Source organism: Phytophthora cinnamomi (genome assembly GCF_018691715.1).
Source record: "Phytophthora cinnamomi strain GKB4 chromosome Unknown Contig127, whole genome shotgun sequence".
Classification (NCBI taxonomy): domain Eukaryota; phylum Oomycota; class Peronosporomycetes; order Peronosporales; family Peronosporaceae; genus Phytophthora; species Phytophthora cinnamomi.
The window spans coordinates 376,919-402,242 of NW_027151060.1; the positions used below are offsets into that span (position 1 = coordinate 376,919).

Genomic DNA, 25,324 nt, shown 5'->3' on the forward strand with positions numbered 1-25,324 from the left:
CCGAAATCGAGCCCGACGCTAAAGACACGGCTGGCTAGCATGAGATGGGGTGGCGAGCTGCCACGTACCGCCGCCAGACAGCAGGGATACACACCGTGAGCAACTCGACGAGCGAGCTGTGCTCTCTTGGCAACTACATGAGCCGCTACACTGCATGTACTTGCGCCGCTGCCGCGATGGTGTAGGATTCGACCGTCGAATTTCGACGTCGACTTCTCGCAGGTCTTCGAGACATTTTCCCAAGCGGCCTGAGGCTCGTAATCAGCGAGCGCAACGCCCCTTTCTGCTTGAACACGGCCCGGTAGGTGCCACGCTACTGCTCGAAGGTTGGGTCGCGGTCGGTGTCTCGCTGAGCGCGGCCATGGCGCCGCGTTCTCGGCCAAATGGCGCGCTCCAAACTACGCTATAGCCACCTGCTTGAAGCGAGCGATTGTACAGCGACCTGCGTGCGTATGTACGGCAATCGTATGGTCCGCTTCGCGACACCGCGGGCATCATTATTATCCTAGCGCTGCCGACAGTCCGAGGTCTAGCATCGTCCAGGCTCCACGGAGGTGTAAGCCGCTGCTAATGCTTGCTCCAAAACAGTTACCGATTTCGTATCGCCAAAGTACTTGGTAGATACAGACCGATAACGTCGTTCTCGTGATCTGATCATGCGCATGTACCATTTGGCCTATTGTTTCTGTGCTGTAGTTGCTTATAGTTTTACCCGCTTCGACCGACTGCGTAGCTTCTCCGCCGCGCTAGATCGCCGTCTAGGCGCGATTTTCGGGAGTCCACCGCGGTAGCCGATCGCGGTGACCTTCCCTGCTTGTGTTTTGGGAGGAATGGCAACGGCAGGAGTGCTGTCGGCCACTTTTCCGCTTTTGGCTCCTTTAGCGTCTTTCGCGGTCGCTGCAAGAGACGAAGACCCCGCCTTCTTCGCAGCCGAGGCGAGGCGATGCCAGAAGTCCTCGGTATGGTAGATAAACAAACCGGGTAGCGAAATTGCCGAAATCGCGATTGCACCCAGTGACCAAGCCTACGCAATGTGCGGTGAGATATCGTTGTAAGTCGCGCTGCGCTAGACCATTACCTTACCTCATACAAGATGGCTGCACCCGGACATCGATAATAGATACAACAAGTGCTAGCGAGCTCGTCCAAAGCGCCATTATGGCGCCAGCTAGGCGAAGTCCATTGACCTGCGTATCAGTACAACGCACACGAGATGAGATTGCCTTTATCTGCGATATACCTTGCCAGGATGTGGGTTCCCACCAACGAAAGCATGCACGGTCTTATCTTCGCGTTCATGATGCCAAGCGTTAGTCTGCACGCACATCAGATCAGCGAAATACCTGTTCACGCTGTATCAGTCAGAACAAGCAAGAACTTACGAGGTCACAATACAGCTTACACAGAGCAGCAGCGCGTTGGCATTAATCGATCCCACGACGCTCTACAAAAGAGCAACACATTAACCGATAATTAGCAATGTGCAGAATCTCACTGGACATATTTCAGCGATACCATCGCAACGGGTGCTTTAAACATTTGAGCAGCTCGTGTGTAGCGTACGTGCGTCCATAGCGTTGGCTGCGGTGGAGATGCCTCACAATTCAGCTGTATCGTGATTATAGAACTCGTGATGCAGTAACCAACGAGCACGAAGCTGCCCGCGACGACAAAGCCACCCTGTAGAAATGTGAAACACGAGGTCTCCAAAGTCGGTAACGTCAGTTTTGACCCATCCGTCTTGCGGTATCCAATGACAGCACACTCAAGTGGGAGGAGCAGACCGATCATTACGGGTAATGCGAGCCATTCGCTATACAGTCGTAAGACAAGAGTACAAACGTCTTCAGCAGGTGCATTTTTGGGCTGAGGCTTGAATAATGGAAACCTTTTCACACCGAGAATGATCGAAACCAACAAAACCCCAGGTACGAATCCTAACGACAGGTATAACATAAATCTTGGGAACTGACTTGGCTCAAGATGACTCCACAGCGGGTACAACAGCGAAAGCCGCAGAATTTCAGCGACACCTCGACTTGATTTTGGCCATGGCACCACAGGCAAAAATGACAGCGCCGTCAACTGCACCCATGGAACGAGCTCCATGAATACTGCAATGACGACGAAAATGTTTTCAACGATGTGGTGCTTGGCCGGTTTGGTTGGCAGTCCCTTGCGAGTCGGTCCACTCCACTTGCCCGGCAGCAATCGAGACCCAAACGATTGATCCGCCAGTGTTTCCCACTGCCGCGGAAATGCAAAAGTATCCTGTTTGGCCTGTGAAAATCGTAGCCACGCGATGACCCTCCCGGTCACGAACGCTCCGACGCCCAGCAAGATGAGCATCAACGCGCACGCCACCGGCAGCTCCCAGTAGAGCATTTCCTTTCTAAAGCTGCACTGCGCTCCATCGTACATCGCATAACAGCGGCAACACTCGTACGCGGCCCCATCCTCCGCTTCCACGACGCAGTCTCCGTGCAGACACACTGCGTCATTCACGCCGCACATGCTGCTGCGCCTCTTCAAGATCAGCAGAATGGTGTGCCGCACATATAGTAAATGTGCCATTAGTCACCTTTCTTGGTGGCATTACCGCAACAGGTATCAGCCATCACATTTCTTGTCACCAACCCAGTGTAGCCATGTCTTTACCGCACCGCACAGCGAGCGACACAGTAAGCAGCGGATATCCATCCAACCATGGTGCTCACCAGGTCTGCCGCTGCCGCCGCCGCCGCATCGCCCGCCCCGGCCGCGACCGGAAGCGAGACGCCCAAGCCCAAGACTGAGCCCAATCCTGAGACCCAGCCGGGAGCCGAGACCAGCTCGCAGTCGTACCGCTACGTGACCGAGGAAGGCGTGAAGCACATCCTGGCCTACCGCTACAGCGGCAGTGACGCGTCACTGCTGTACAACCACGTGATCTCTCCGCTCGCCCAGTGGCTCGTGGACAATGTGATGTCGCCGCGACTGGCGCCCAACGCCATCACCATCGGGGCGCTGTCGCTCGTGATCCTGTCGCACGCCATCATGCTCTGGTACGGGCGCTAGGACGATGGAGAGAGAGATACGAGAGACTGACGTGCTGTTTGACTGCAGGTACTCGCCGAATATGGTGGAGGAGGCCCCGAGATGGGTCTACGCGAACGCGGGCTTCTCGCTGCTGTTCTACCAGATCTTGGACGTGGCAGACGGCAAGCAGGCTCGCAAAACGGGCAACTCGTCGCCGCTCGGACTCCTGTTCGACCACGGCTGCGACGCACTCAACGTGGTTGTCAGTGCGTGCACCTTCGCGTCGACTGTCATGCTCGGACCGACATATTGGGTGAGTGGTGGCGGATACCGGTGGAATGGTTTGTAGAGAGGTTATACTGACGAAATTGTGCTTGTGATTTTCTGTTGCTAGTCGCTGTTGATTTTCTTGGCGCCCGCGATGGTGTTCTTCATGGCTACGTGGGAGGAATACTACACGGGCACTCTGGCGCTTCCCATCATTAACGGACCCAACGAAGGCTTGCTGATTATGTACTCGATCTACTTCGGCACAGCCATTGTGGGGCCTGCGATGTGGACGCAGCCGAACATCATCTTCCCGCAGCTGAACAACAACCACGTGTTCGTCCTGGTCACGATCATTAGCGGGCTTGGCCAGTGCTTTTTCAGCGGTGTGTACCTGGTATACCTGCAGTTTTGGCTGGACGTTTCGAAAAGGCTAACCTGTTTGCTGTGTTGTTATTGTGCTCAGCGGTGGTTGCTATCCGTTCGATGGAGAGGAAGGCGAAGGATGGCGCTGCGGCTCTGTTCGGCATCACACCCTTCATTGCGCTCGTCATCCTGTCTGCACTTTGGGTACTTTGGTCACCGTCTGATGTGTTCACGGACCACCCGCGTCTCCTAATCTGGACTGTGGGGTTTGTTTTCGCGAAGGTATCATAATACGATATTATCGTATCTGTATTTCCTCGGCGAGTTCTGATACTAACATCGACGTGTTATTTTATTATCGTAGATGGTGATGCACATGATGCTTTCGCACATGTGTGAAGAGCCGTACTGGCTGCTGCGCAAGACGTTCCTGATTCAGCTCGCAGTGTCCTTCCTGTTGGTGGCTGGCATTGTGCCCTGGGTAAGCTCATTGCTGTTGAGTTGCGTAGTATGCTGACGGGGTCGCTCTAACTCGGTTGTCTCCTTGTTGTGCAAAGGGCCGTGAAAGCTCTGTGGTTCAGCTATTCTTCGTGATTTCGCTGTTGGCGTACGTGCACATGATCTACTTTTTGTCGACAGAGCTTGCCACAATTCTTGGCATTCGCATCTTCAAGGTGAAGCAGGGATAGAGCTTAGTACTCGCTGTAGGCATACATCAGTGCTACTGTAAGCACAAACTCGTTAGCAAAATCACATCAATGCATACGAATGCTATCAGAGAGGTCATGGTTGCAGCCGTCTACTTCGCCAGCATGTTAAAAATGGGGAAACCTACGATTGGATGGAGTACTATATGAGCGGGTGGCATCGCTCCATGATCCCGCAGTCTCCACTACTCATGATGAGGAAGCCAAGTGCTACGGAAATGATACCCAGCAGCATTGCGATGATGAAGAGAAGCGTGTTCCGTTGCGACTTGCGGCCCTATTTGAAATGAGAAGCACGAGATTGCAGGCGTTAGCGCATGAAATACTAAGCATAGATGCCATTGCAGACAGCAACGTACCACAAGTCGAGGTTGGGTCATCGGTGTCTGAAGCTGGTTGATCCGTTTATCCAGCAATTGATACCGCTGTACCATATTCTTAACAGCCTCTTGCAGCTCTTGTTGTAGCTTCTTGATGGAATCAGCTAACAGCTCAGAACGCTCGTCTCGCATTTTCCCGCTAGCGACAACGCCGATAATATCAGCCTTAATCTGCGAGATCTCAATGGCGCGATTCTGCTCCTGCAGCTCCGCGTCATATTTACGACGCTTGCCATCCGCCTCCAGCTCGCTTAACTGCTCTCGTTGCACACGCAGCTCATCCAGCATGTCTTCATGCAGATTCACGACGTCGTCATTGTTCTGCGACTGTCCCGAGTTCAGCAGCTTGCCCTGCACGATCTGTGACAGCTGGTGGTTCAGGTTCTCCAACGACGGGAAGATGCCACTTGCCTGCTTGTCAAACTCGGCCTGGTTCCTCAGTAGCTCATCCTTTTGCTGCACGAGTTGCGCGATGGTCTCCTCCATCTGCCGCACGTACGTGTGCAGTTCCTGCTGCGTCCTGCCTGCGGAGAAGTTGCCTGCGCGTTCCTGTTCAAAGTCGGGTGCTGCATCTCCTCCAAGTGGCCTCATACCGCCGGCAGTGGGCGGCGACGGCGACGCCGCTCCAGCGTCATCGTCGTCCGCGACGTTGTCAAAATTCAGCGCCTGCTGCACGAAGTCCGTGGAGTAGTCTCTCAGGTCCTTGGCCGTCGTGCGGCGCGGCGTGGTGGCGGCTCGTACTCTGCCCTTGGGGCTCATCCGCGCTCTACCCGAGCGTGGAGCGGCGGCCTCCGCCTCCGTTGTCGGCCACTTGAGCTGCTCGTCCGAGAGCTCCGCCAGCCGCATGCGCTCCGAGCCGCGAGCCGCGTCCTCCGAGCGCGACAGATGCATGAGCCGCTCGCCCGACGCGCTGCGCAGCGGCTGCGGCGTGTGGTAGTCCGTGTCCAGCGGCGCCGGCCGCTCCTTGACGGTCGTGCGGCTGCGGGTGCGCGTGGCGGGGCCGTCGCTCTCGCGGAACAGGCGGTCGCGGTCGTCCTGGGCCATGATCTTGTGCAGCTCCGACAGCTCCGAGCGCGCCTTGGAGATGCGCTCGTTCAGACGCGCGTCGTCCTCCTTGGAGCCCAGGCCGGCGTCGCTCGACATGGGCGCGGCGGGCATGGGAGTTGCTGCGGTGCCAAAATCACGTAATGGGAAGTTTCCTTTTTGAATTTTACCCTGTGCGAGCAACGGGCCATAGAAAGAAGAAGAGAGGGTTGCTGGATTAAGGGCGAAATGTTGCAGTTCAGGAAGTTGTCATTTTCTTATGAAACCGTGGAGGACAACTCCACCTGGCTCGTGATAAGACTGCGCTTGCTTCAACATGGTGGAAGTGATGCCGACACAATGACAGCAGAAGGCTTCGGAGTGGTAGTTGAATGAATTGTCTTCACATTGTTCACACCCTTTAGCTACAAGCAACGCGCCCTACATCATGTATTACTCTTCAAACGTGTCTGGCATCGGTTCATCTGCGGACGCTGCAGCAGCGGCTTGCCCGGAAGCTCCTTCCGCTGCGGCGGCCGTTACGATGGACAGCGATCGCGTCGAAGGAGGAGCAGCCATCTTTTCCTCTAGTGTTTGCGGCGCGGCGGGCTACATTGACACAGCACGTCGGAAGCCTATTAGGCGGCCTTTAACATACAGTTGACTATAAAAGTGTGACGTACCGGGGCTGCATCTAGCTGCGCAAAGAGCTCCTGCCTTAGATTATCGTGGGCTGGATTGTGCTTAGTGAAGCGGATCGTGGATCCCTGCTCGTTATTGTAAACATTCGTGAGCGATTCGTCCACACATTCCTCCACTTTGTTCACGTAGTTCTCCGGGTCGTGGCGGAACCTATTTCACCAGCACCCACACACTATCAGCCCATCTAAGTTGTTCACATTGGCAACAATGCTGTTCACGTACATATCCAACGCAACGCCGTTCGCAACAGTGGCCATGTCTGGAAAGTCCTTCATGTAGAAGATACCCTTGAGGTAGGTGAGCACAGCCACCATATAGTGCAGCTCGGGGTCCCAGTCCGGGAACTTCGGCTTCAGGTCCAGCTCCTTCGTGTCCTCGTACACATACGGATGGAAGATCTTGGTGTTGAACACGATGCGAGGATACGTGCCCGGCCCGTTGTAGCTACATGCATCACCAAAGGACATCGATAAGCCTCTCTAAATCTTTTCAAAACCACAATTGCATCACCCCCAGCAATTGCCGCTTTACCTCTCGGGCAAAAAGATGGTAAACTTGAAGATTCCGTTGCGATAGAGTCCGGCGTGGACGAAGATGGCGCCGTACCAGATGCGCGAGTGGTCGAAGCTCGGCAGCACGTAGATGCCGCTGGGCACGTGCTGCCGCAGGTGCTTGTACTCGATCATGAGTCCGTAGTCCTTCATAGTCTGCGACCGGTACTTCTGCAGGGACGACATGGGGCCATCGCTGACGCCCTGCTCGCTGGCAGTCTGAGCGTCGTCCAGCGCCGCGTTCGGCGACGGCTGCGAGCTGCGATTGCAACGGGAAACGCGAAACAAACGTCATAACACTGCTAGACACTGCAGTGCAAAGACGAATATCGTCTGCAGGAGCCACTGGGAGCTCCGGGGGCGAGGCCACGTACGCGTCCGACGAGGCCTTGAGTCTCCGCAGCATCGTGAATTCTTTCCTGCCGAGCAGCTCCAATTCAAAACTCCGATTCGTACTTAGTCGAGAGTGCCCCGTACTCGTACTTAGCAGAAGGCAAAGTGTACCAGCTCTTCCACAGCTCCGTTAGCTGGTGATCATGACGGGCATCGAGCGCTATGGCTCCTCGGGCGCTCACACGGTGGAGGGCAACGTGGCTGGGTCGCGCGCGGCGAAGCTGACCAAGCAGAGGGAGAAGCAGGAGAAGGAGTACGAGGCCAAGCGCCAGGACATCGAGAAGACCAACCGCCGAGGGACGCGCATCGACGCCAACTTCCAGTCGCACCAGGACGACGACGAGAGCGAGTTCAAGGCGAGTTGGCCAGCCGCCAGCTAGCAATTCGCATGGATTCATCCTTCTTTTATGCTAATTTTGACGCTTCGGGTGTGTGCAGCGTCAAACGGTGGGGCTCGTGACGGCTGAGGAATTCCGGAAGAAGCGCGAGGACCTGCAGAATCGCAAGAGTGCCCCCGTGGACGTGCAGTGAGTGCTGCATCCACCGCTGTATATGAGTGCGTTGAGTTGGTGATGAATTGGATTTGTGTTGATTGTCTGGTGGGCTGGTTGGTGATAGATCGGAGGAGAAGCAGAAGGAGCCGAAGAAGAAGAAGAAACGAAAAGCAAAGAAGATGGGGCCGCTGTCGTTCGATATGGACGGCGGAGAGGATGAAGCCGATGAAGAGCTGCATGTGAAAACCAAGCGTGTGAAGAAGAGTATCAAGAATCCTAACGTGGAGACAGATTTCTTGCCGGACAAAGAACGTGAGAAGGCGGAGGCACGCGAACGCCAGCGGCTTAAGGAGGAATGGGAAGCAGAGCAAGAACGAATCAAAAGTGCATATCTCTGCTATGTTAAGATTTGGTGGTGGCTACTCAGGCTGAATGTGTCGTGGTGTCTTTGGTCTTGTATGTACAGATGAAAACGTCGCTGTAACCTACAGTTACTGGGATGGATCTGGTCACCGCCGGGAGATCACGGTGCGTATTATAGAGCCAGCTGTCGCTTACAGGAGACTGAATTGCTCTCTTTCGGCAGGTTCCCAAAAAGACGACAATTGGCAAGTACCTGGAGCTTGTTAAACAGCAGTTAGTGACAGAGTTTGCCGAGTTGCGCGGTGTCGGCGCCGAGAATCTGATCTACATCAAGGAAGACTTGATCATCCCTCATGTAAGTTTTCTGGTTGTTCTATGAAATCCAGCTTAGACATTAACTTTCCTATTGTGTCTCATGTGTAAATGACCAGCACTACTCCTTCTACGATTTGATCGTGACCAAAGCGCGTGGAAAAAGTGGTCCTCTGTTCCACTTCGATGTGCATGACGATGTCCGTCTTGTACAGGATCGACGTGTTGAAAAGGACGAGGTGAGTGGTTTATTTTCTACGTCAGATTACAGCTCCTTTCTGACTTGTGCTCTGGTCTGTAGTCCCACCCCGGCAAAGTTGTCGACCGCCATTGGTACGAGAAGAACAAACACATTTTTCCCGCTAGTCGATGGGAAGTGGTAAGTTGGAGATTCATACTACGTGTCGTACACCTTTTATGCTAACGTCAAAGCTGCTTGTAGTATGATCCAAACGTTGTCCGCGAGAAGTACACTATCCACGGCGACTAATTTCGAGGCAATCGACAGAGCTCACTGTATTCCTCAATTGAAACTAGGATGAATGGCATCAGACAATGAGATCGTTTTTCCTGGTGATTTTCTTTAACCCGAACTCATTTGATAACTGAATAGCTGATCAAACTGGCAACGGAAAGCAATCGCAATAAAGATGATACAAGCATGGTCAACAGCGCACGGAGCATGACTCGTCGCCCGATACGTCTCCTTCAAACAAGACTTGCAGACATCTTGGGCTGAGGAGGGCAGAGCGATATCAGGAGTGGCGTGTCTATTCATCCTCATCGGACTGAATGAACTTGGAGTAAGACGTGTTCTGACATTCGCCGTTGGCGTCAAAGACAGCCTTGTAGAATGATCCGTCCGCTCCCACAACTAATTGCAGATACGTGTAATCCTGTCAGTTTACAAAAATCCTCAAGCCAAACAAGACGCCGGGAACTTACCAACGATGGTATTCTTCTCCGTCCCGAAAGCGCAAATCGTTCGGGTTTCCGGTACACGGAACTGTGCGAAACTCCACTCAGAGCTGAAGTACTTCGGGAGCAATCCCCGCATAAACGACAAGCTACACGCACACAGTCAGCATAACACGTTAGATCTTTATTAATGCAGGGTCAGATTTGAAATTGAATTGTTACCTGGACTTGGAGTTTTCAGTGCCGTCGTCATCACCGCTACGAGGGGCGCTTCCCGCCGAATAGTGCGATGGGGCACTTTGAGACGGAGCATTTCCCATCGTAGTCGGGTCTGACGAAAAACTGTGGCCAGAACCCTCGGCCGTCAGCGAAAATACGTGCACCGTGCCCTTGTCGCTTGAGCACGCTAGCAACGGAGCAGTCGGGCTGAAGCAAATGCTGTAGATTTCCGCGCGATCCGCACCACGACTACAAAATTCCCACAAATGTCTCCGTCAGGGATTATTCTAAAGTCACTCAGAAAACCATAATAATATAACGTACCGCAACTCCTGCGTGATCTGACCGCTCTGCGTGTCAAAGATACGAATGAGCGTACCCTTGTCCGACGCCGTTGCCAGACGCGTACCGTCAAGATTCAAGCAGATCTGTGGCAACAGCATCATTCCCTCGGTTACTTCATGCTACCACAATAACCACATGAGTCGCAAAAATGAATCCGCACCTGCGAGAGTTCCGCTTCGTGAGCCGTAATGAGCGTGGTCTTCCTCAGGTCGTACAGCTCAATGCGCACAGTGCCGCGCGTCACACCCGGACAGGCCAGCACCGTGTTAGACGGATTCGGGCACAGTGCGCACAAGCCCTTGGGGTTTGCAATCGTCTCAATGTGGTCCACCAGCTTCAGGTCCGCTGTAATACGCAACATCCACGCAAGTACACGTGCGTGAAAATCAGCAAAAGTCCAGCACCAGTTTCAGCACACCGCTGCAGCATCTACAGTCGCGCACACAACTTACAGAAGTTGTAGACGTAGATCTTGTTCTGAAGCACCACCACCACACTGCATAAATCACAAAAAAATCCGTTAGAAATACCAAAAGAAACTCCCAGTCGGTCGGCCGAGCCGTACCGGTCGCGACGGAGCTTCACGGCCTTCACCTCGCTGCGGAAGCTGAGCTCTCCAATGTTGCGGCTCTGGTGGTCGTCCCAGATCATAACCTAGTCGCGAAAAATGCGCCCACAGCATTAGCACACCGGCAGCTCATGCCTTGCTCTCTGTAGCAGGCGTCGTCACCTTGTTAGGAGGGTATCTCGGATTGCGTCCGCCGCCGACGATGGCCAGGATGTTGCAGCGGAACAGCATCTCCACGATGCCGATGCCGCCATTGGAGAAGTCTGTGGCAATAGACAACGGGGATGGGGTGAGACTCGGAGCACAGTAGCGCAACTCCTTCTCTGGCTCCTACAACGCTCCAACCTCGGTGGAACGTCTCCTTGAACGGGTCGCAGTTGAATATTTTGAAGCCCGAGTCGGTTCCGCAGGCGAAGCAGCCTGGAAAGGAGCGTACAAGGCATGGAATGACGCGTCAGAGCTCGAGGAAGACAGGGGTTTGTGCTGGAGAATGTCGGCGCAGGAGGAGGCGCAGGGGACGCACCGCTGTCCTGGTTGAACCCCACGAAGAGGAGCTCGTTCTGCTGCTCACGGCTGAGGTTCATGGCCGACATGGGGCGCGGGGAGGGGCGGCAGGAAGACTCGGGACTGGGCGGCGGCTCGAGCTCTCGCGCTCTTGGGCAGATTTCTGAGTCGAAGTTCGGGAGAGAAGGAAGCAGAGCGGAACAGGTATATGAGCGTTCAGTATAGGTAAGGCCCGCGGGTTTTGTTTGGGTTCGGACAGGACGTATCGGATTTAAGTATGGAAAAATCCCTCGTGAACGGACACAAGAAAAAAAGTTCACCAGGTGCACTTCGAATTTGTTTAGAGCACAGTGAAGGTGTACATTGTATCTGTATGCGTTGTCACCAAGTCACAAGGCCATCGACAACAAGCAAGGATGTATGTAAGCGTGCAACAACTTGGAGGCTCGCCGCCATACCATCGACGGTTATGTTAGAGCTGCGAGACACTATAATACGGTTAGCCGCCATCGATTTTTTGCAGATGCGGCGCAGACATAGTTGTGGATTGTACGAGATCAAACAAAAGAGCTAGTTCTCCATCGCACAGATAATCTGGGGCGCCAGGAGCAAAGTAGCTATCACCGCGACATGTATCAATACGAGAGATCAATGGTTACGTCTATTCCGACGTGTGTGGCTTTCCCAATTTAAAAGCTGCTAACGGTACTGGTACTAGACATCAAATGTGGGTAAGCTGCCTAGGGCATCGAATCCTCCGGGCGCTTGATGATCACCGTCTTGTGCTCCAGGTAGTTGCGCAGACCCAGCTCGCCGTTCTCGCGACCGATACCAGAGTCCTTGAAGCCGCCGAACGGCGTGTTCGAGTCGAACACGTCGTAGCAGTTCACGTACACCGTACCCGTGCGGATACCGTTGGAGATCTTGATGGCGTTGTCGATGTTGCTGGTCACCACGCCGGCGCCCAGTCCGTAGACAGAATCGTTGGCACGCTCGATGACCTCGTCAATGGTCTTGAACTTGAGGATGGACATGACGGGTCCAAAGATCTCCTCGCGAGCGATAGTCATGTCGTCCTCGACATCAGCAAAAACGGTGGGCTCAATGAACCAGCCCTTGTTGCCGTGGCGCTTGCCACCAGCAAGCAGTTTGGCACCCTCCTTCTGACCCTCCTTAATGTACCCCAGGATCTTCTCGAACTGCTGCTCGTCGATCTGCGAGCCCTGGTCAGTCTTGGGGTCGAACGGGTCGCCAACAATGCGAGCGTTCGCGGCCTCCACCGTGCGCTTCACGAACTCGTCGTAGATGCCCTCTTGCACGTACACGCGCGTGCCGGCAATGCAGCACTGGCCCTGGTTCATGAACAGACCCAGCTGCGACTGCTGGATGGCGAGGTCGATGTCCGCGTCGTCGAGGATGATGTTGGCAGACTTGCCGCCAAGCTCCAGCGTCACACGTTTAAGGTTGCTCACGTGCGAAGTTCGCATGATCTGGTAGCCGACCTCGGTGGAACCCGTGAAGGCAACCTTGTCGACGTCCGGGTGCTGAGCAAGGTGACGACCGGCCTCGGCACCAACACCCGGCACGATGTTCACCACACCCTTAGGGAAGCCAGCCTCCACAATGAGCTCACCGACACGCAGAGCGGACAACGGGGTCTGCTCGGCGGGCTTCAGCACGATCGTGTTACCAGCAGCAAGAGCGGGGCCCAGCTTCCACGCCATCATGAGCAGCGGGAAGTTCCACGGGATGATCTGAGCGCACACACCAACGGGTTCAGCCTTGGTGTAGCAGAGGTAGGAGCCCGAAACAGGGATGACGGATCCGTGGATCTTGTCGGGCCAGCCCGCGTAGTAGCGGAAGGTCTTGATCACGAGGCCGAGGTCTGCGGCTTTGGCCACCGAGCACGGCTTGCCGTTGTCCAGAGCCTCCAGCGCTGCCAGCTCGTCGATGTTCTCCTCGATGAGCTCGGCAAGACGGTAGATGAGCTTGCCGCGGTCCTCAGCGGACATGGTGCGCCACGGGCCCTCGAAGGCGGCGCGAGCAGCAACCACGGCGGCGTCAATGTCGGCGGTACCGCCTTCAGCAACGTCCGCGATCTTCTCCTCCGTGGCGGGGTTGAAGGTCTCGAAGGTCTTGCCCTTGATGGACGGCACGAACTCGCCGTCGATCAGCAGGTTGGTCTGCTTGACCGGCACCTGCACCGAGAAGTGGCGCGACAGCACGAGCGGCGAGGCCTTGGCGGCCGTGGCAACAGTCTTGACTGCGAAGGCACTGGCCTGAACGCGGGGCACCTGGCGGAGGATGTGGCGCTGCATGGCTCGGAGTTCTTGGGCTGGGTGGCTTGCTCGGGGCGAAGTAAATTGCAGAATGAGCAGTCCGGACGCGACCGTGCTCAGGAACCGTGGGCCAAGTTGCATTGAATAGTCCTCTGCCTTCCTGGCATGGGGTACATGCAGTAGCGGCCTAGCCTCGTGCGTGGCATGGTATCTGTTGCGCTGCCAGCCGTCGTAATCCCAAGCAACATTGCATTGAAATGTACATTTTGTTCATTAATATTTATTGACCAAGGTTATATTGGAAGTGGTTTTGCGGTCATTATAACTTTCACCTGTTGATAAATTATTTCAGTTTTAGAATATGATTCCAAAGGTATATAGTTGTATCAGTTGAAGGGGTGTGGGTCTCATCACTCAAAACGCAAGAGCCTTCAACGTCGACTGGAAAATAAAAGAGTCAAGCCGAGGGAAGGCCAAATCGCGACCGAAAGCGTGCTCGATGTGGCCGACCGGGTGCCACTTCGGCGAGGCAGGCGGGGCGCTTCGGTCAGGCGTGGTCACTGACCAACAAGCTGCGTCGCGCGTTGCAAAAGCTCAGTTCGTGCCATTGTAAGAATCCACAGTGTCGACACCTCTGGGGCTGAAGAGTGCGAACGAAAGTGATGACATACCGGCGGTCCGTATGTTAAACCCCGCTGGTGTCAACTGCCAGCAGCCTGCAATACAGGCTAGGCTACCCAGACTGCTATCCGGTGAACTGGGTTGACGCTCGAAACTGCAACCTGCACAGTCCAACCTGTACTTGCGTGTCGACGGATGAGAGCTGTACACGAATAACTTCCATCTGTGCTGTAGGAGATTATGCCAGATTATGCCTCTGTGATCACTGCGGTTGCTAATTTCAAGTGCCAAACGAGAACATGGGGTCACGGGCGTGGTGCCATACTGAGTATATGTATCAACAATTCCATGAAAGCACTACGTTGCCTAAATTAGTCCCAGGCACCGAACTATGAATCGCACTTCAACTTGTTCATTATAAAAAATGCGGACCGCATTGGCTTTTAGCTCAAATTACTACAGTGGATAAAAAATTACGGCATCGAGTCCTCCGGGCGCTTGATGATCACCGTCTTGTGCTCCAGGTAGTTGCGCAGACCCAGCTCGCCGTTCTCGCGACCGATGCCAGAGTCCTTGAAGCCGCCGAACGGTGTGTTCGAGTCGAACACGTCGTAGCAGTTTACGTACACCGTACCCGTGCGGATACCGTTGGAGATCTTGATGGCGTTGTCGATGTTGCTGGTCACCACACCTCCACCAAGGCCGTACTCCGAGTCGTTGGCGCGAGCAATGACCTCGTCAATGGTCTTGAACTTGAGGATGGACATGACGGGTCCGAAGATCTCCTCGCGAGCGATGGTCATGCCATCGGTGACATCGGCGAACACGGTGGGCTCAATGAACCAACCCTTGTCGCCCTTGCGGTGGCCGCCAGCCACAAGACGAGCGCCTTCCTCCTCACCCTTCTCGATGTAGCTCAGGATCTTCTTGAACTGCGCCTCGTCGATCTGCGAGCCCTGGTCCGTCTTGTCGTCGAACGGGTCGCCAACAATGCGAGCGTTGGCGGCCTCTGCGGAACGCTTCACGAACTCGTCGTAGATGCCCTCTTGCACGAAAACACGCGTACCCGAAATGCAGCATTGACCCTGGTTCATGAACAGACCCAACTGCGACTGCTTGATAGCAAGATCGATGTCCGCGTCGTCGAGGATGATGTTGGCGGACTTGCCGCCCAATTCCAGGGTGATACGTTTGAGGTTGCTCACGTGCGACGTGCGCATGATCTGGTAGCCGACTTCCGTCGATCCGGTAAATGCAACCTTGTCCACGTTGGGGTGCTGAGCAAGGTGGCGGCCAGCGTTAGCGCCTACGCCCGGCACGATGTTCACCACACCCTTAGGGAAGCCAGCCTCCACAATGAGTTCACCAACGCGGAGAGCCGAGAGGGCGGTCTGTTCGGCGGGCTTCAGCACGACGGTGTTGCCAGCAGCAAGAGCGGGGCCCAGCTTCCACGCCATCATGAGCAGCGGGAAGTTCCACGGGATGATCTGAGCGCACACACCAACGGGTTCAGCCTTGGTGTAGCAGAGGTAGGAGCCCGAAACAGGGATGACAGATCCGTGGATCTTGTCGGGCCAGCCCGCGTAGTAGCGGAGGGTCTTCAGCACAAGCTGAAGGTCATTGTCCTTGGCAACGTGGAATGGCTTGCCATTGTCGAGCGCCTCAAGAGCGGCGATCTCGTCGATGTTCGCTTCGATGAGGTCCGCCAGCTTGTAGAGCAACTTGCCGCGGTCCTCAGCGGACATGGTGCGCCACGGACCCTCGAACGCATCGCGGGCAGCAGCCACGGCGGCGTCAATGTCCGCGTTGACAGCCTCCGATACGTCGGCGATTTTCTCCTCCGTGGCCGGGTTGAACGTCTCGAAGGTGCGACCACTGGACGAAGGCACGAACTCGCCGTTGATCAGCAGGTTGGTCTGCTTGACAGGCACCTTGGACGAAAACTGTCGGGTCAATGCGACTGGCGAGGCCTTGGCAGCCGTCATGACAGAGGCGCGGGCGAAAGCATTGGCCTGGACGCGCGGCAGGTTACGCAGAATGTGGCGCTGCATGGTATTTGTGTTTCGGGGTCGCTTGGAATGGAAGTGTCGACGAAAGCGCAAAAAGCGGAGTGAGCATCGGCGTCACGCCTCGCCTCGCCGCTTGTCGGCGCCGGTCTCCGCAATCCACCAAGACTTCAAACTTGACTTGCAGCGCGGATTGGGGCAGTACTCCCAGCCGATCTGCTCGGGCTGAAGCACAGTCATCCGACAGCAAATTGAAGGTCGACACGTGCTGTGCGCAATCCCGTGATACAAGTACATGTACATGCGCGATACTGTACAAGAGAGCGAGAACCCGTCTGAAATGGCCACACATTGCACTGTAGTCCGGCAGAATCGTAGGCGTCCATAAGCAGGCATGGCATGCTGCTTGCCCGAGGAAAGCGGCAGGTGTCCTTGGGAAGGAAGAAGACCGATACATAACTCAATACGTTTTCACCGGGGGGCACGATTTGCATGTTGAAGCGCTTTTTGGGTAGACGCGACCATCAATTTAAACGCAAGCGAGTGCTCAGGAGGTTCGAGCTGTCGACGAAAACCACGTGTGGAAAAGGGGGAGGGAGCAGTGTTTCACATCTAGGAGAACCTTCGAAACGGAAACAAGGCAGCAATGTAGAATTTGGACCCGCTTGTGCAAGTGTTGCAGTCTTACTTCTTCTTCATTATGGCCTGGCATACGTATGCGCTGATGGTGCAATATCGACGTGAAAACGTTTTGGAACTCGCTCATTGCGTAGCCACAAGAAGACCAGGCAACACTGGATGGAACGGACCGCCGATCCAAGCAGCGATCATTTCTACAGTTCTTCGTGCAGTTGAGCAAGTTGAACAAGCGTCGATTGTTGGCTTGTACACTTCTCCAAGCACCAGCAAATTGCTGCCAGGAATCTCCAGTATTTAAAATCGCATGGCCAACGTGCCAACGAATTCCCTCGAAGCGTTCGTGTCAGCCGACAGGACGTTGTTCGGCGCCCTCAGTCATCAAGCACATCCGGGTTGTTGCTGCTTGGATCCCAGGCCTGCTGCTGCTTGGTGTCGTGCCCGTCCTCCTGATCGTTTCAAACGGCCCCAAGGTGTTAATTGGCTGCACTTTGTTGTGATCTCGTCAGTCCATTAAGTACAGTAGAAGAGCTCAGCACCCAGAATGTGTTGCCTCTCTTGCCGCAAGATCTTCGCGCTACGTGTGTGGTGGAATGGTGCGGACTGCCTGCCGGATTAACATACCAGATCCCAGCTGCGGCGACGGGCATGACGCAGCTCAGCCCAGCCGCAGCCTCTGAAACAGTCAGACGGAGCGCAGGATGATCCGCACTGCAACTTGTCTGCAAGTGCTTCATCCAAGGATCGCAAGTTTGATCGGTCCACGCCGAAACTGTTGCTTCGTGTGGAGATGCCAAGCGCGGCTACAAAAGCAGCTTGGTGCGCTTTCGTTCCCGAAGACTGCTTTCGGTAGCGCGCACCGCTGCACTACAGTAGCTCGACGACGAGGTGGCGCGCCGGCCGCACATGTACCAGATCTCTACATGCATTATTAATTCGGTCGTGCAAAGCGCTGTACAGTGCTCGTCCACTTTGCGTCTCTGATGATTAAAAGGCGGAACGTGGGACGGTGAGTGACGTCTGAAGTTCAATTTCTGAAGCACCGCGCCAGCTGTTGGATCGGATTTTCAAATATGGCCGCCAGATGCGGCGGACTGCATCGGCATTCTGGACTGTGATGTTATAGGGCATCGTGTTTTGGAATGTGGCTGTGAGTTTACAGTTTTAACGTCGTCGGTCGAGAGACCGCCGGAAGCCGCGATCTTTCGTCGGGAAACCAAATCCTTCTAGCAGATTCGCATCGGGAAACGGAATTTGGTAGCCGAGTTTACACTTTTGGTGGGCCCAGTGCTCGCGTTCAACTTCAACCCCGGTGGCCACGCTTCAAGTTGGGCCTGCTTGCAGCACGAAGTGTGAAGCGACGGTGAGCTGGGTGCACCCTTCCTGCACGCTGCAAGTGCCTGCGGTGTGATGCGTGCAAGCTTGTGCGCAGCATCATCGGTCATCCGCGAGTTTTTCCCCTCGAACTGCGGGTCCTGGCTTAGCACCACAGCAAAAACGATCATTGCGCGTGTGGCACTCAAAACGCGGAGCCCCAACTTAGCAGTCCGGTCGAGCGAAATTCCTTTTGTTGCCATTCTTTCTCTAGTTGCTACCGCGGTTCTACATGGATATCGTGATTGACGCCGCCTTACTTCGTCAAACTTTCAAGGCTTGCGAACAACGAGCTTCTAATTGCGTGTATTCTGTAGCATCCATGCTTTCACTTTATTTCGAGAGTGCGATTCTGCGGATTGCGGGTAATGGCGAATGTATTACTCATCCGGTTCGGGTAGATGAACCTGGTGAATATCTCTGCCAGTTTCAAATGTTTAATCTGCTGGACTTTTGAACTGTGGAACCGAGTAACACAGGCGATGCTTGGGGCTAATATTTACTTTTTGTTCAAGGCTGTGGTTGCAACGTGGAACCTGAGTTACGACGCCCTCACATTGACCATCGTGAAGAATTTGTCGTCGTCGTAAAATACTGAATTGATCTACTTCGTTTTGGCAGGCACATATTTGGGGTATCGTTGGCTCATTCTAGCTGACTCCTACACTTTGAGGGGATCGCTCCATTACGCACTCAACATAACTGAAATATAGTTTCGGACTGCTAAATTGGGGCTCCGCGTTTTGAGTGCCACACGCGCAATGATCGTTTTTGCTGTGGTGCTAAGCCAGGGCCCGCAGTTCGAGGGGAAAAACTCGCGAATGACCGATGATGCTGCGCACAAGCTTGCACGCATCACACCGCCGGCACGCGCTGCAAGTTGCAGCGTGCAGGAAGGGTGTACCCAGCTCACCGTCGCTTCACACTTCGTGCTGCAAGCAGGTCCAACTTGAAGCGTGGCCACCGGGGTTGAAGTTGAACGCGAGCACTGGGCCCACCAAAAGTGTAAACTCGGCAACCAAATTCCGTTTCCCGATGCGAATCTGCCAGAAGGATTTGGTTTCCCGACGAAAGATCGCGGCTTCCGGCGGTCTCTCGACCGACGACGTTAAAACTGTAAACTCACAGCCACATTCCAAAACACGATTCCCTATAACATCACAGTCCAGAATGCCGACGCAGTCCGCCGCATCTGGCGGCCATATTTGAAAATCCGATCCAACAGCTGGCGTGGTGCTTCAGAAATTGAACTTCAGACGTCACTCACCGTCCCACGTTCCGCCTTTTAATCATCAGAGACGCAAAGTGGACGAGCACTGTACAGCGCTTTGCACGACCGAATTAATAATGCGTGTAGAGATCTGGTACATGTGCGGCCGGCGCGCCACCTCGTCGTCGAGCTACTGTAGTGCAGCGGTGCGCGCTACCGAAAGCAGTCTTCGGGAACGAAAACGCACCAAGCTGCTTTTGTAGCCGCGCTTGGCATCTCCACACGAAGCAACAGTTTCGGCGTGGACCGACCAAACTTGCGATCCTTGGATGAAGCACTTGCAGACAAGTTGCAGTGCGGATTATCCTGCGCTCCGTCTGACTGTTTCAGAGGCTGCGGCTGGGCTGAGCTGCGTCATGTCCGTCGCCGCAGCTGGGATCTGGTATGTTAATCCGGCAGGCAGTCCGCACCATTCCACCACACACGTAGCGCGAAGATCTTGCGGCAAGAGAGGCAACACATTCTGGGTGCCGAGCTCTTCTACTGTACTGAACGGACTGACGAGATCACAACAAAGTGCAGCCAATTAACACCTTGGGGGCGTTTGAAACGATCAGGAGGACGGGCACGACACCAAGCAGCAGCAGGCCTGGGATCCAAGCAGCAACAACCCGGATGTGCTTGATGACTGAGGGCGCCGAACAACGTCCTGTCGGCTGACACGAACGCTTCGAGGGAATTCGTTGGCACGTTGGCCATGCGATTTTAAATACTGGAGATTCCTGGCAGCAATTTGCTGGTGCTTGGAGAAGTGTACAAGCCAACAATCGACGCTTGTTCAACTTGCTCAACTGCACGAAGAACTGTAGAAATGATCGCTGCTTGGATCGGCGGTCCGTTCCATCCAGTGTTGCCTGGTCTTCTTGTGGCTACGCAATGAACGAGTTCCAAAACGTTTTCACGTCGATATTGCACCATCAGCGCATACGTATGCCAGGCCATAATGAAGAAGTAAGACTGCAACACTTGCACAAGCGGGTCCAAATTCTACATTGCTGCCTTGTTTCCGTTTCGAAGGTTCTCCTAGATGTGAAACACTGCTCCCTCCCCCTTTTCCGCACGTGGTTTTCGTCGACAGCTCGAACCTCCTGAGCACTCGCTTGCGTTTAAATTGATGGTCGCGTCTACCCAAAAAGCGCTTCAACATGCAAATCGTGCCCCCCGGTGAAAACGTATGGAGTTATGTATCGGTCTTCTTCCTTCCCAAGGACACCTGCCGCTTTCCTCGGGCAAGCAGCATGCCATGCCTGCTTATGGACGCCTACGATTCTGCCGGACTACAGTGCAATGTGTGGCCATTTCAGACGGGTTCTCGCTCTCTTGTACAGTATCGCGCATGTACTTGTATCACGGGATTGCGCACAGCACGTGTCGACCTTCAATTTGCTGTCGGATGACTGTGCTTCAGCCCGAGCAGATCGGCTGGGAGTACTGCCCCAATCCGCGCTGCAAGTCAAGTTTGAAGTCTTGGTGGATTGCGGAGACCGGCGCCGACAAGCGGCGAGGCGAGGCGTGACGCCGATGCTCACTCCGCTTTTTGCGCTTTCGTCGACACTTCCATTCCAAGCGACCCCGAAACACAAATACCATGCAGCGCCACATTCTGCGTAACCTGCCGCGCGTCCAGGCCAATGCTTTCGCCCGCGCCTCTGTCATGACGGCTGCCAAGGCCTCGCCAGTCGCATTGACCCGACAGTTTTCGTCCAAGGTGCCTGTCAAGCAGACCAACCTGCTGATCAACGGCGAGTTCGTGCCTTCGTCCAGTGGTCGCACCTTCGAGACGTTCAACCCGGCCACGGAGGAGAAAATCGCCGACGTATCGGAGGCTGTCAACGCGGACATTGACGCCGCCGTGGCTGCTGCCCGCGATGCGTTCGAGGGTCCGTGGCGCACCATGTCCGCTGAGGACCGCGGCAAGTTGCTCTACAAGCTGGCGGACCTCATCGAAGCGAACATCGACGAGATCGCCGCTCTTGAGGCGCTCGACAATGGCAAGCCATTCCACGTTGCCAAGGACAATGACCTTCAGCTTGTGCTGAAGACCCTCCGCTACTACGCGGGCTGGCCCGACAAGATCCACGGATCTGTCATCCCTGTTTCGGGCTCCCTACCTCTGCTACACCAAGGCTGAACCCGTTGGTGTGTGCGCTCAGATCATCCCGTGGAACTTCCCGCTGCTCATGATGGCGTGGAAGCTGGGCCCCGCTCTTGCTGCTGGCAACACCGTCGTGCTGAAGCCCGCCGAACAGACCGCCCTCTCGGCTCTCCGCGTTGGTGAACTCATTGTGGAGGCTGGCTTCCCTAAGGGTGTGGTGAACATCGTGCCGGGCGTAGGCGCTAACGCTGGCCGCCACCTTGCTCAGCACCCCAACGTGGACAAGGTTGCATTTACCGGATCGACGGAAGTCGGCTACCAGATCATGCGCACGTCGCACGTGAGCAACCTCAAACGTATCACCCTGGAATTGGGCGGCAAGTCCGCCAATATCATCCTCGACGACGCGGACATCGATCTTGCTATCAAGCAGTCGCAGTTGGGTCTGTTCATGAACCAGGGTCAATGCTGCATTTCGGGTACGCGTGTTTTCGTGCAAGAGGGCATCTACGACGAGTTCGTGAAGCGTTCCGCAGAGGCCGCCAACGCTCGCATTGTTGGCGACCCGTTCGACGACAAGACGGACCAGGGCTCGCAGATCGACGAGGCGCAGTTCAAGAAGATCCTGAGCTACATCGAGAAGGGTGAGGAGGAAGGCGCTCGTCTTGTGGCTGGCGGCCACCGCAAGGGCGACAAGGGTTGGTTCATTGAGCCCACCGTGTTCGCCGATGTCACCGATGGCATGACCATCGCTCGCGAGGAGATCTTCGGACCCGTCATGTCCATCCTCAAGTTCAAGACCATTGACGAGGTCATTGCTCGCGCCAACGACTCGGAGTACGGCCTTGGTGGAGGTGTGGTGACCAGCAACATCGACAACGCCATCAAGATCTCCAACGGTATCCGCACGGGTACGGTGTACGTGAACTGCTACGACGTGTTCGACTCGAACACACCGTTCGGCGGCTTCAAGGACTCTGGCATCGGTCGCGAGAACGGCGAGCTGGGTCTGCGCAACTACCTGGAGCACAAGACGGTGATCATCAAGCGCCCGGAGGACTCGATGCCGTAATATTTTTCATTGTTATACACTAGTAGCTTGATCACAAAAATCCTTGGGCTAGCCACAATAAGTTTCCTTGTTTGGACGCAATTGTATGAAGTAGATGTGTAGTTGTACACTGGAGTCCAGTGACTGGACGATTCCTTTTCCGGTTTCACGTCCAACTTGCAGGACCTCCTCTCTGTTCTGACACGGTTTGAAAGCATTCCAACTACTACGCGCACAAGCGTCAGCAAGTCAACGCTGGCGATCGACTCGGATTCCGAGTTGACAACGTCTTCAACTTCGGATCGTCGCACAGCTGTTTGCTGTCTACTTTTGCAGGCGGCTTTCATCGGAGGACACGCAAGAAAGAACCGTCACCTGGGATTTGCCACATCAACCTGGGTCAAACTCGCCAAGGCTCGACCAGAACTTGCCCTTGCGGACACGCCGATGGCATGCCAGCCAGATGGACGACACACACACCACGCGGCGCCTTACGGGTGGAGTAAGGTAAGGTTACTGTGCTAAGGAAACGCAAGGCAGTGAGGTGTGCGAGCCGTTGAAGCCATGTTAAAGGCGACCGACCGCCGGCACTGAAACCACCAAGCAGAAATACTGTACATGCACCGCAAAAGTATCTTCGGTGTACAGCACACCATAAATACGGAACTGCAGGTCTGCAGTTTGTTGGTCAGCTTGCCCGCGGCCAAGGTGGGCCGCCACTGCAGACGACGCCGCCCCGCAGTCATGCGCTGGGCAAAGTGGCACGTGGGAGGCTCGGGCTTGCTGGTCGCCCGGAAGACGCCGCAAGCGAAGTCTCTTTTTTTTGCGTTGAAGTTCAAGCGGCGTTTCTTGCGTTTTTGCTGATGAGAATGGCCGTCCGTTACGAGCCCGCTTCAACTGACACAACCGATGCCCCTCCATCCCGTATGTCTCTTTCTTTATATCTATACAAACTCTGTAATAAACCCATCGTGCAATTTAATATTCCCTTTAGAGCGAATTCCGCTCGAAAAGACGTATGGGATGACGTGGCCAGCTGGAAACCTGTGGACAAGCGCTGCCTGCCACGCCGGATGCGGTGTACGAGGCGAAAGCACCGACCCCGGCACTGCCCTGCGTCTTCCTCATTCTGCAATTTGCTTCGTGCCAAGCGAGCCCAGCAACCCAACGACTCCCCGACCTCCTCGAGCCATGCAGCGCCACATCCTCCGCCAGGTGCCCCGCGTTCAGGCCACTGCCTTCGCCGTCAAGTCCGCTGCGACCGCCGCCAAAGCCTCGCCGTTGCTTCTGACCCGCCACTTCTCGGCGAAGGTGCCGGTCAAGCAGACCAACCTGCTGATCGACGGCGAGTTCGTGCCGTCCATCAAGGGCAAGACCTTCGAGACCTTCAACCCCGCCACGGAGGAGAAGATCGCGGACGTCGCTGAAGGCGGTACCGCCGACATTGACGCCGCCGTGGCTGCTGCTCGCGCCGCCTTCGAGGGCCCGTGGCGCACCATGTCCGCTGAGGACCGCGGCAAGCTCATCTACCGTCTTGCCGAGCTCATCGAGGAGAACATCGACGAGCTGGCAGCGCTGGAGGCTCTGGACAACGGCAAGCCGTGCTCGGTGGCCAAAGCCGCAGACCTTGGCCTCGTGATCAAGACCTTCCGCTACTACGCGGGCTGGCCCGACAAGATCCACGGATCCGTCATCCCTGTTTCGGGCTCCTACCTCTGCTACACCAAGGCTGAACCCGTTGGTGTGTGCGCTCAGATCATCCCGTGGAACTTCCCGCTGCTCATGATGGCGTGGAAGCTGGGCCCCGCTCTTGCTGCTGGTAACACGATCGTGCTGAAGCCCGCCGAGCAGACCCCGTTGTCCGCTCTGCGTGTCGGTGAGCTCATTGTGGAGGCTGGCTTCCCTAAGGGTGTGGTGAACATTGTGCCTGGTGTTGGTGCCAAGGCCGGTCGTCACCTTGCTCAGCACCCGGACGTCGACAAGGTTGCCTTCACCGGTTCCACCGAGGTCGGCTATCAGATCATGCGAACTTCGCACGTGAGCAACCTTAAACGTGTGACGCTGGAGCTTGGCGGCAAGTCTGCCAACATCATCCTCGACGACGCAGACATCGACCTCGCCATCCAGCAGTCGCAGCTGGGTCTGTTCATGAACCAGGGCCAGTGCTGCATTGCCGGCACGCGCGTGTACGTCCAGGAGGGCATCTACGACGAGTTCGTGAAGCGCACGGTGGAGGCCGCGAACGCTCGCGTGGTCGGTGACCCGTTCGACCCCAAGACTGACCAGGGCTCGCAGATCGACGAGCAGCAGTTCGAGAAGATCCTGGGGTACATTGAGGAGGGTCAGAAGGAGGGTGCCAAACTGCTTGCTGGTGGCAAGCGCCACGGCAACAAGGGCTGGTTCATCGAGCCCACCGTTTTTGCCGATGTCGAGGACGACATGACTATCGCTCGCGAGGAGATCTTCGGACCCGTCATGTCCATCCTCAAGTTCAAAACCATTGACGAGGTCATCGCTCGCGCCAACGACTCTGTTTACGGACTTGGCGCCGGCGTGGTGACCACCAACATCGACAACGCCATCAAGATCTCCAACGGTATCCGCACGGGTACGGTGTACGTGAACTGCTACGATGTGTTCGACTCGAACGCGCCGTTCGGTGGCTTCAAGGACTCTGGCATCGGTCGCGAGAATGGCGAGCTGGGTCTGCGCAACTACCTGGAGCACAAGACGGTGATCATCAAGCGCCCGGAGGATTCGATGCCCTAATGGGGACATGTACTAGTACGTCCTTGCACGATTCCATTGTTGGTTAGCAAGTTGAGGATAAAATACATTGTCGCGTTTTCTTAAATTTCGACT

The 25,324-nt window shown here is 55.4% G+C and overlaps 9 protein-coding genes across 11 annotated transcripts; 4 read left to right on the forward strand and 5 right to left on the reverse strand.

The window, feature by feature from the left end:
• Nucleotides 1-2,706: 2,706 nt before the first annotated feature.
• IUM83_07128 (CDP-alcohol phosphatidyltransferase) lies at nt 2,707-4,340 on the forward strand (the record flags this gene model as incomplete). Its single annotated transcript, XM_067931392.1, has 6 exons — nt 2,707-3,044; nt 3,106-3,331; nt 3,413-3,671; nt 3,752-3,933; nt 4,016-4,132; nt 4,209-4,340. 6 exons carry the CDS (start codon nt 2,707-2,709, stop codon nt 4,338-4,340), a joined length of 1,254 nt encoding a protein of 417 aa, XP_067780280.1.
• A 160-nt stretch (nt 4,341-4,500) lies between these two features.
• Nucleotides 4,501-5,896, reverse strand: IUM83_07129 (Transcription-associated protein; the record flags this gene model as incomplete). Its single annotated transcript, XM_067931393.1, has 2 exons — nt 4,501-4,635; nt 4,718-5,896. The coding sequence occupies 2 exons, from the start codon at nt 5,894-5,896 to the stop codon at nt 4,501-4,503; spliced, it is 1,314 nt and encodes a 437-aa protein (XP_067780281.1).
• Nucleotides 5,897-6,214: 318 nt separating this feature from the next.
• On the reverse strand, nt 6,215-7,420 carry IUM83_07130 (ubiquitin-conjugating enzyme subfamily protein; the record flags this gene model as incomplete). Its single annotated transcript, XM_067931394.1, has 5 exons — nt 6,215-6,370; nt 6,445-6,613; nt 6,686-6,907; nt 6,995-7,273; nt 7,389-7,420. 5 exons carry the CDS (start codon nt 7,418-7,420, stop codon nt 6,215-6,217), a joined length of 858 nt encoding a protein of 285 aa, XP_067780430.1.
• A 130-nt stretch (nt 7,421-7,550) lies between these two features.
• On the forward strand, nt 7,551-9,066 carry IUM83_07131 (protein xap5 circadian timekeeper-like; the record flags this gene model as incomplete). The annotated part of the gene is made up of 8 exons (XM_067931395.1): nt 7,551-7,763; nt 7,846-7,934; nt 8,026-8,285; nt 8,368-8,429; nt 8,488-8,619; nt 8,696-8,815; nt 8,878-8,955; nt 9,019-9,066. The coding sequence occupies 8 exons, from the start codon at nt 7,551-7,553 to the stop codon at nt 9,064-9,066; spliced, it is 1,002 nt and encodes a 333-aa protein (XP_067780429.1).
• A 280-nt stretch (nt 9,067-9,346) lies between these two features.
• On the reverse strand, nt 9,347-11,219 carry IUM83_07132 (uncharacterized protein; the record flags this gene model as incomplete). Of its 2 annotated transcripts, XM_067931396.1 has the most annotated exons (10): nt 9,347-9,450; nt 9,522-9,643; nt 9,717-9,962; nt 10,038-10,141; nt 10,219-10,403; nt 10,511-10,554; nt 10,624-10,712; nt 10,789-10,889; nt 10,972-11,046; nt 11,150-11,219. In XM_067931396.1, the coding sequence occupies 10 exons, from the start codon at nt 11,217-11,219 to the stop codon at nt 9,347-9,349; spliced, it is 1,140 nt and encodes a 379-aa protein (XP_067780428.1). The 2 variants fall into 2 exon arrangements, with proteins under 2 accessions (XP_067780428.1, XP_067780427.1); XM_067931397.1 differs by lacking the exon at nt 10,972-11,046 and having other exon boundaries at nt 9,717-9,920.
• A 651-nt stretch (nt 11,220-11,870) lies between these two features.
• IUM83_07133 (aldehyde dehydrogenase, mitochondrial precursor) lies at nt 11,871-13,448 on the reverse strand (the record flags this gene model as incomplete). Its single annotated transcript, XM_067931398.1, has 1 exon — nt 11,871-13,448. The coding sequence occupies one exon, from the start codon at nt 13,446-13,448 to the stop codon at nt 11,871-11,873; it is 1,578 nt and encodes a 525-aa protein (XP_067780426.1).
• A 1,055-nt stretch (nt 13,449-14,503) lies between these two features.
• Nucleotides 14,504-16,081, reverse strand: IUM83_07134 (Aldehyde dehydrogenase, mitochondrial precursor; the record flags this gene model as incomplete). The annotated part of the gene is made up of 1 exon (XM_067931399.1): nt 14,504-16,081. The coding sequence occupies one exon, from the start codon at nt 16,079-16,081 to the stop codon at nt 14,504-14,506; it is 1,578 nt and encodes a 525-aa protein (XP_067780425.1).
• A 4,823-nt stretch (nt 16,082-20,904) lies between these two features.
• IUM83_07135 lies at nt 20,905-22,483 on the forward strand (the record flags this gene model as incomplete). Of its 2 annotated transcripts, XM_067931400.1 has the most annotated exons (2): nt 20,905-21,411; nt 21,470-22,483. In XM_067931400.1, 2 exons carry the CDS (start codon nt 20,905-20,907, stop codon nt 22,481-22,483), a joined length of 1,521 nt encoding a protein of 506 aa, XP_067780423.1. The 2 variants fall into 2 exon arrangements, with proteins under 2 accessions (XP_067780423.1, XP_067780424.1); XM_067931401.1 differs by lacking the exon at nt 20,905-21,411 and having other exon boundaries at nt 21,737-22,483.
• Nucleotides 22,484-23,653: 1,170 nt separating this feature from the next.
• IUM83_07136 (aldehyde dehydrogenase, mitochondrial precursor) lies at nt 23,654-25,231 on the forward strand (the record flags this gene model as incomplete). Its single annotated transcript, XM_067931402.1, has 1 exon — nt 23,654-25,231. One exon carries the CDS (start codon nt 23,654-23,656, stop codon nt 25,229-25,231), a length of 1,578 nt encoding a protein of 525 aa, XP_067780422.1.
• Between the last annotated feature and the right edge of the window lie 93 nt (nt 25,232-25,324).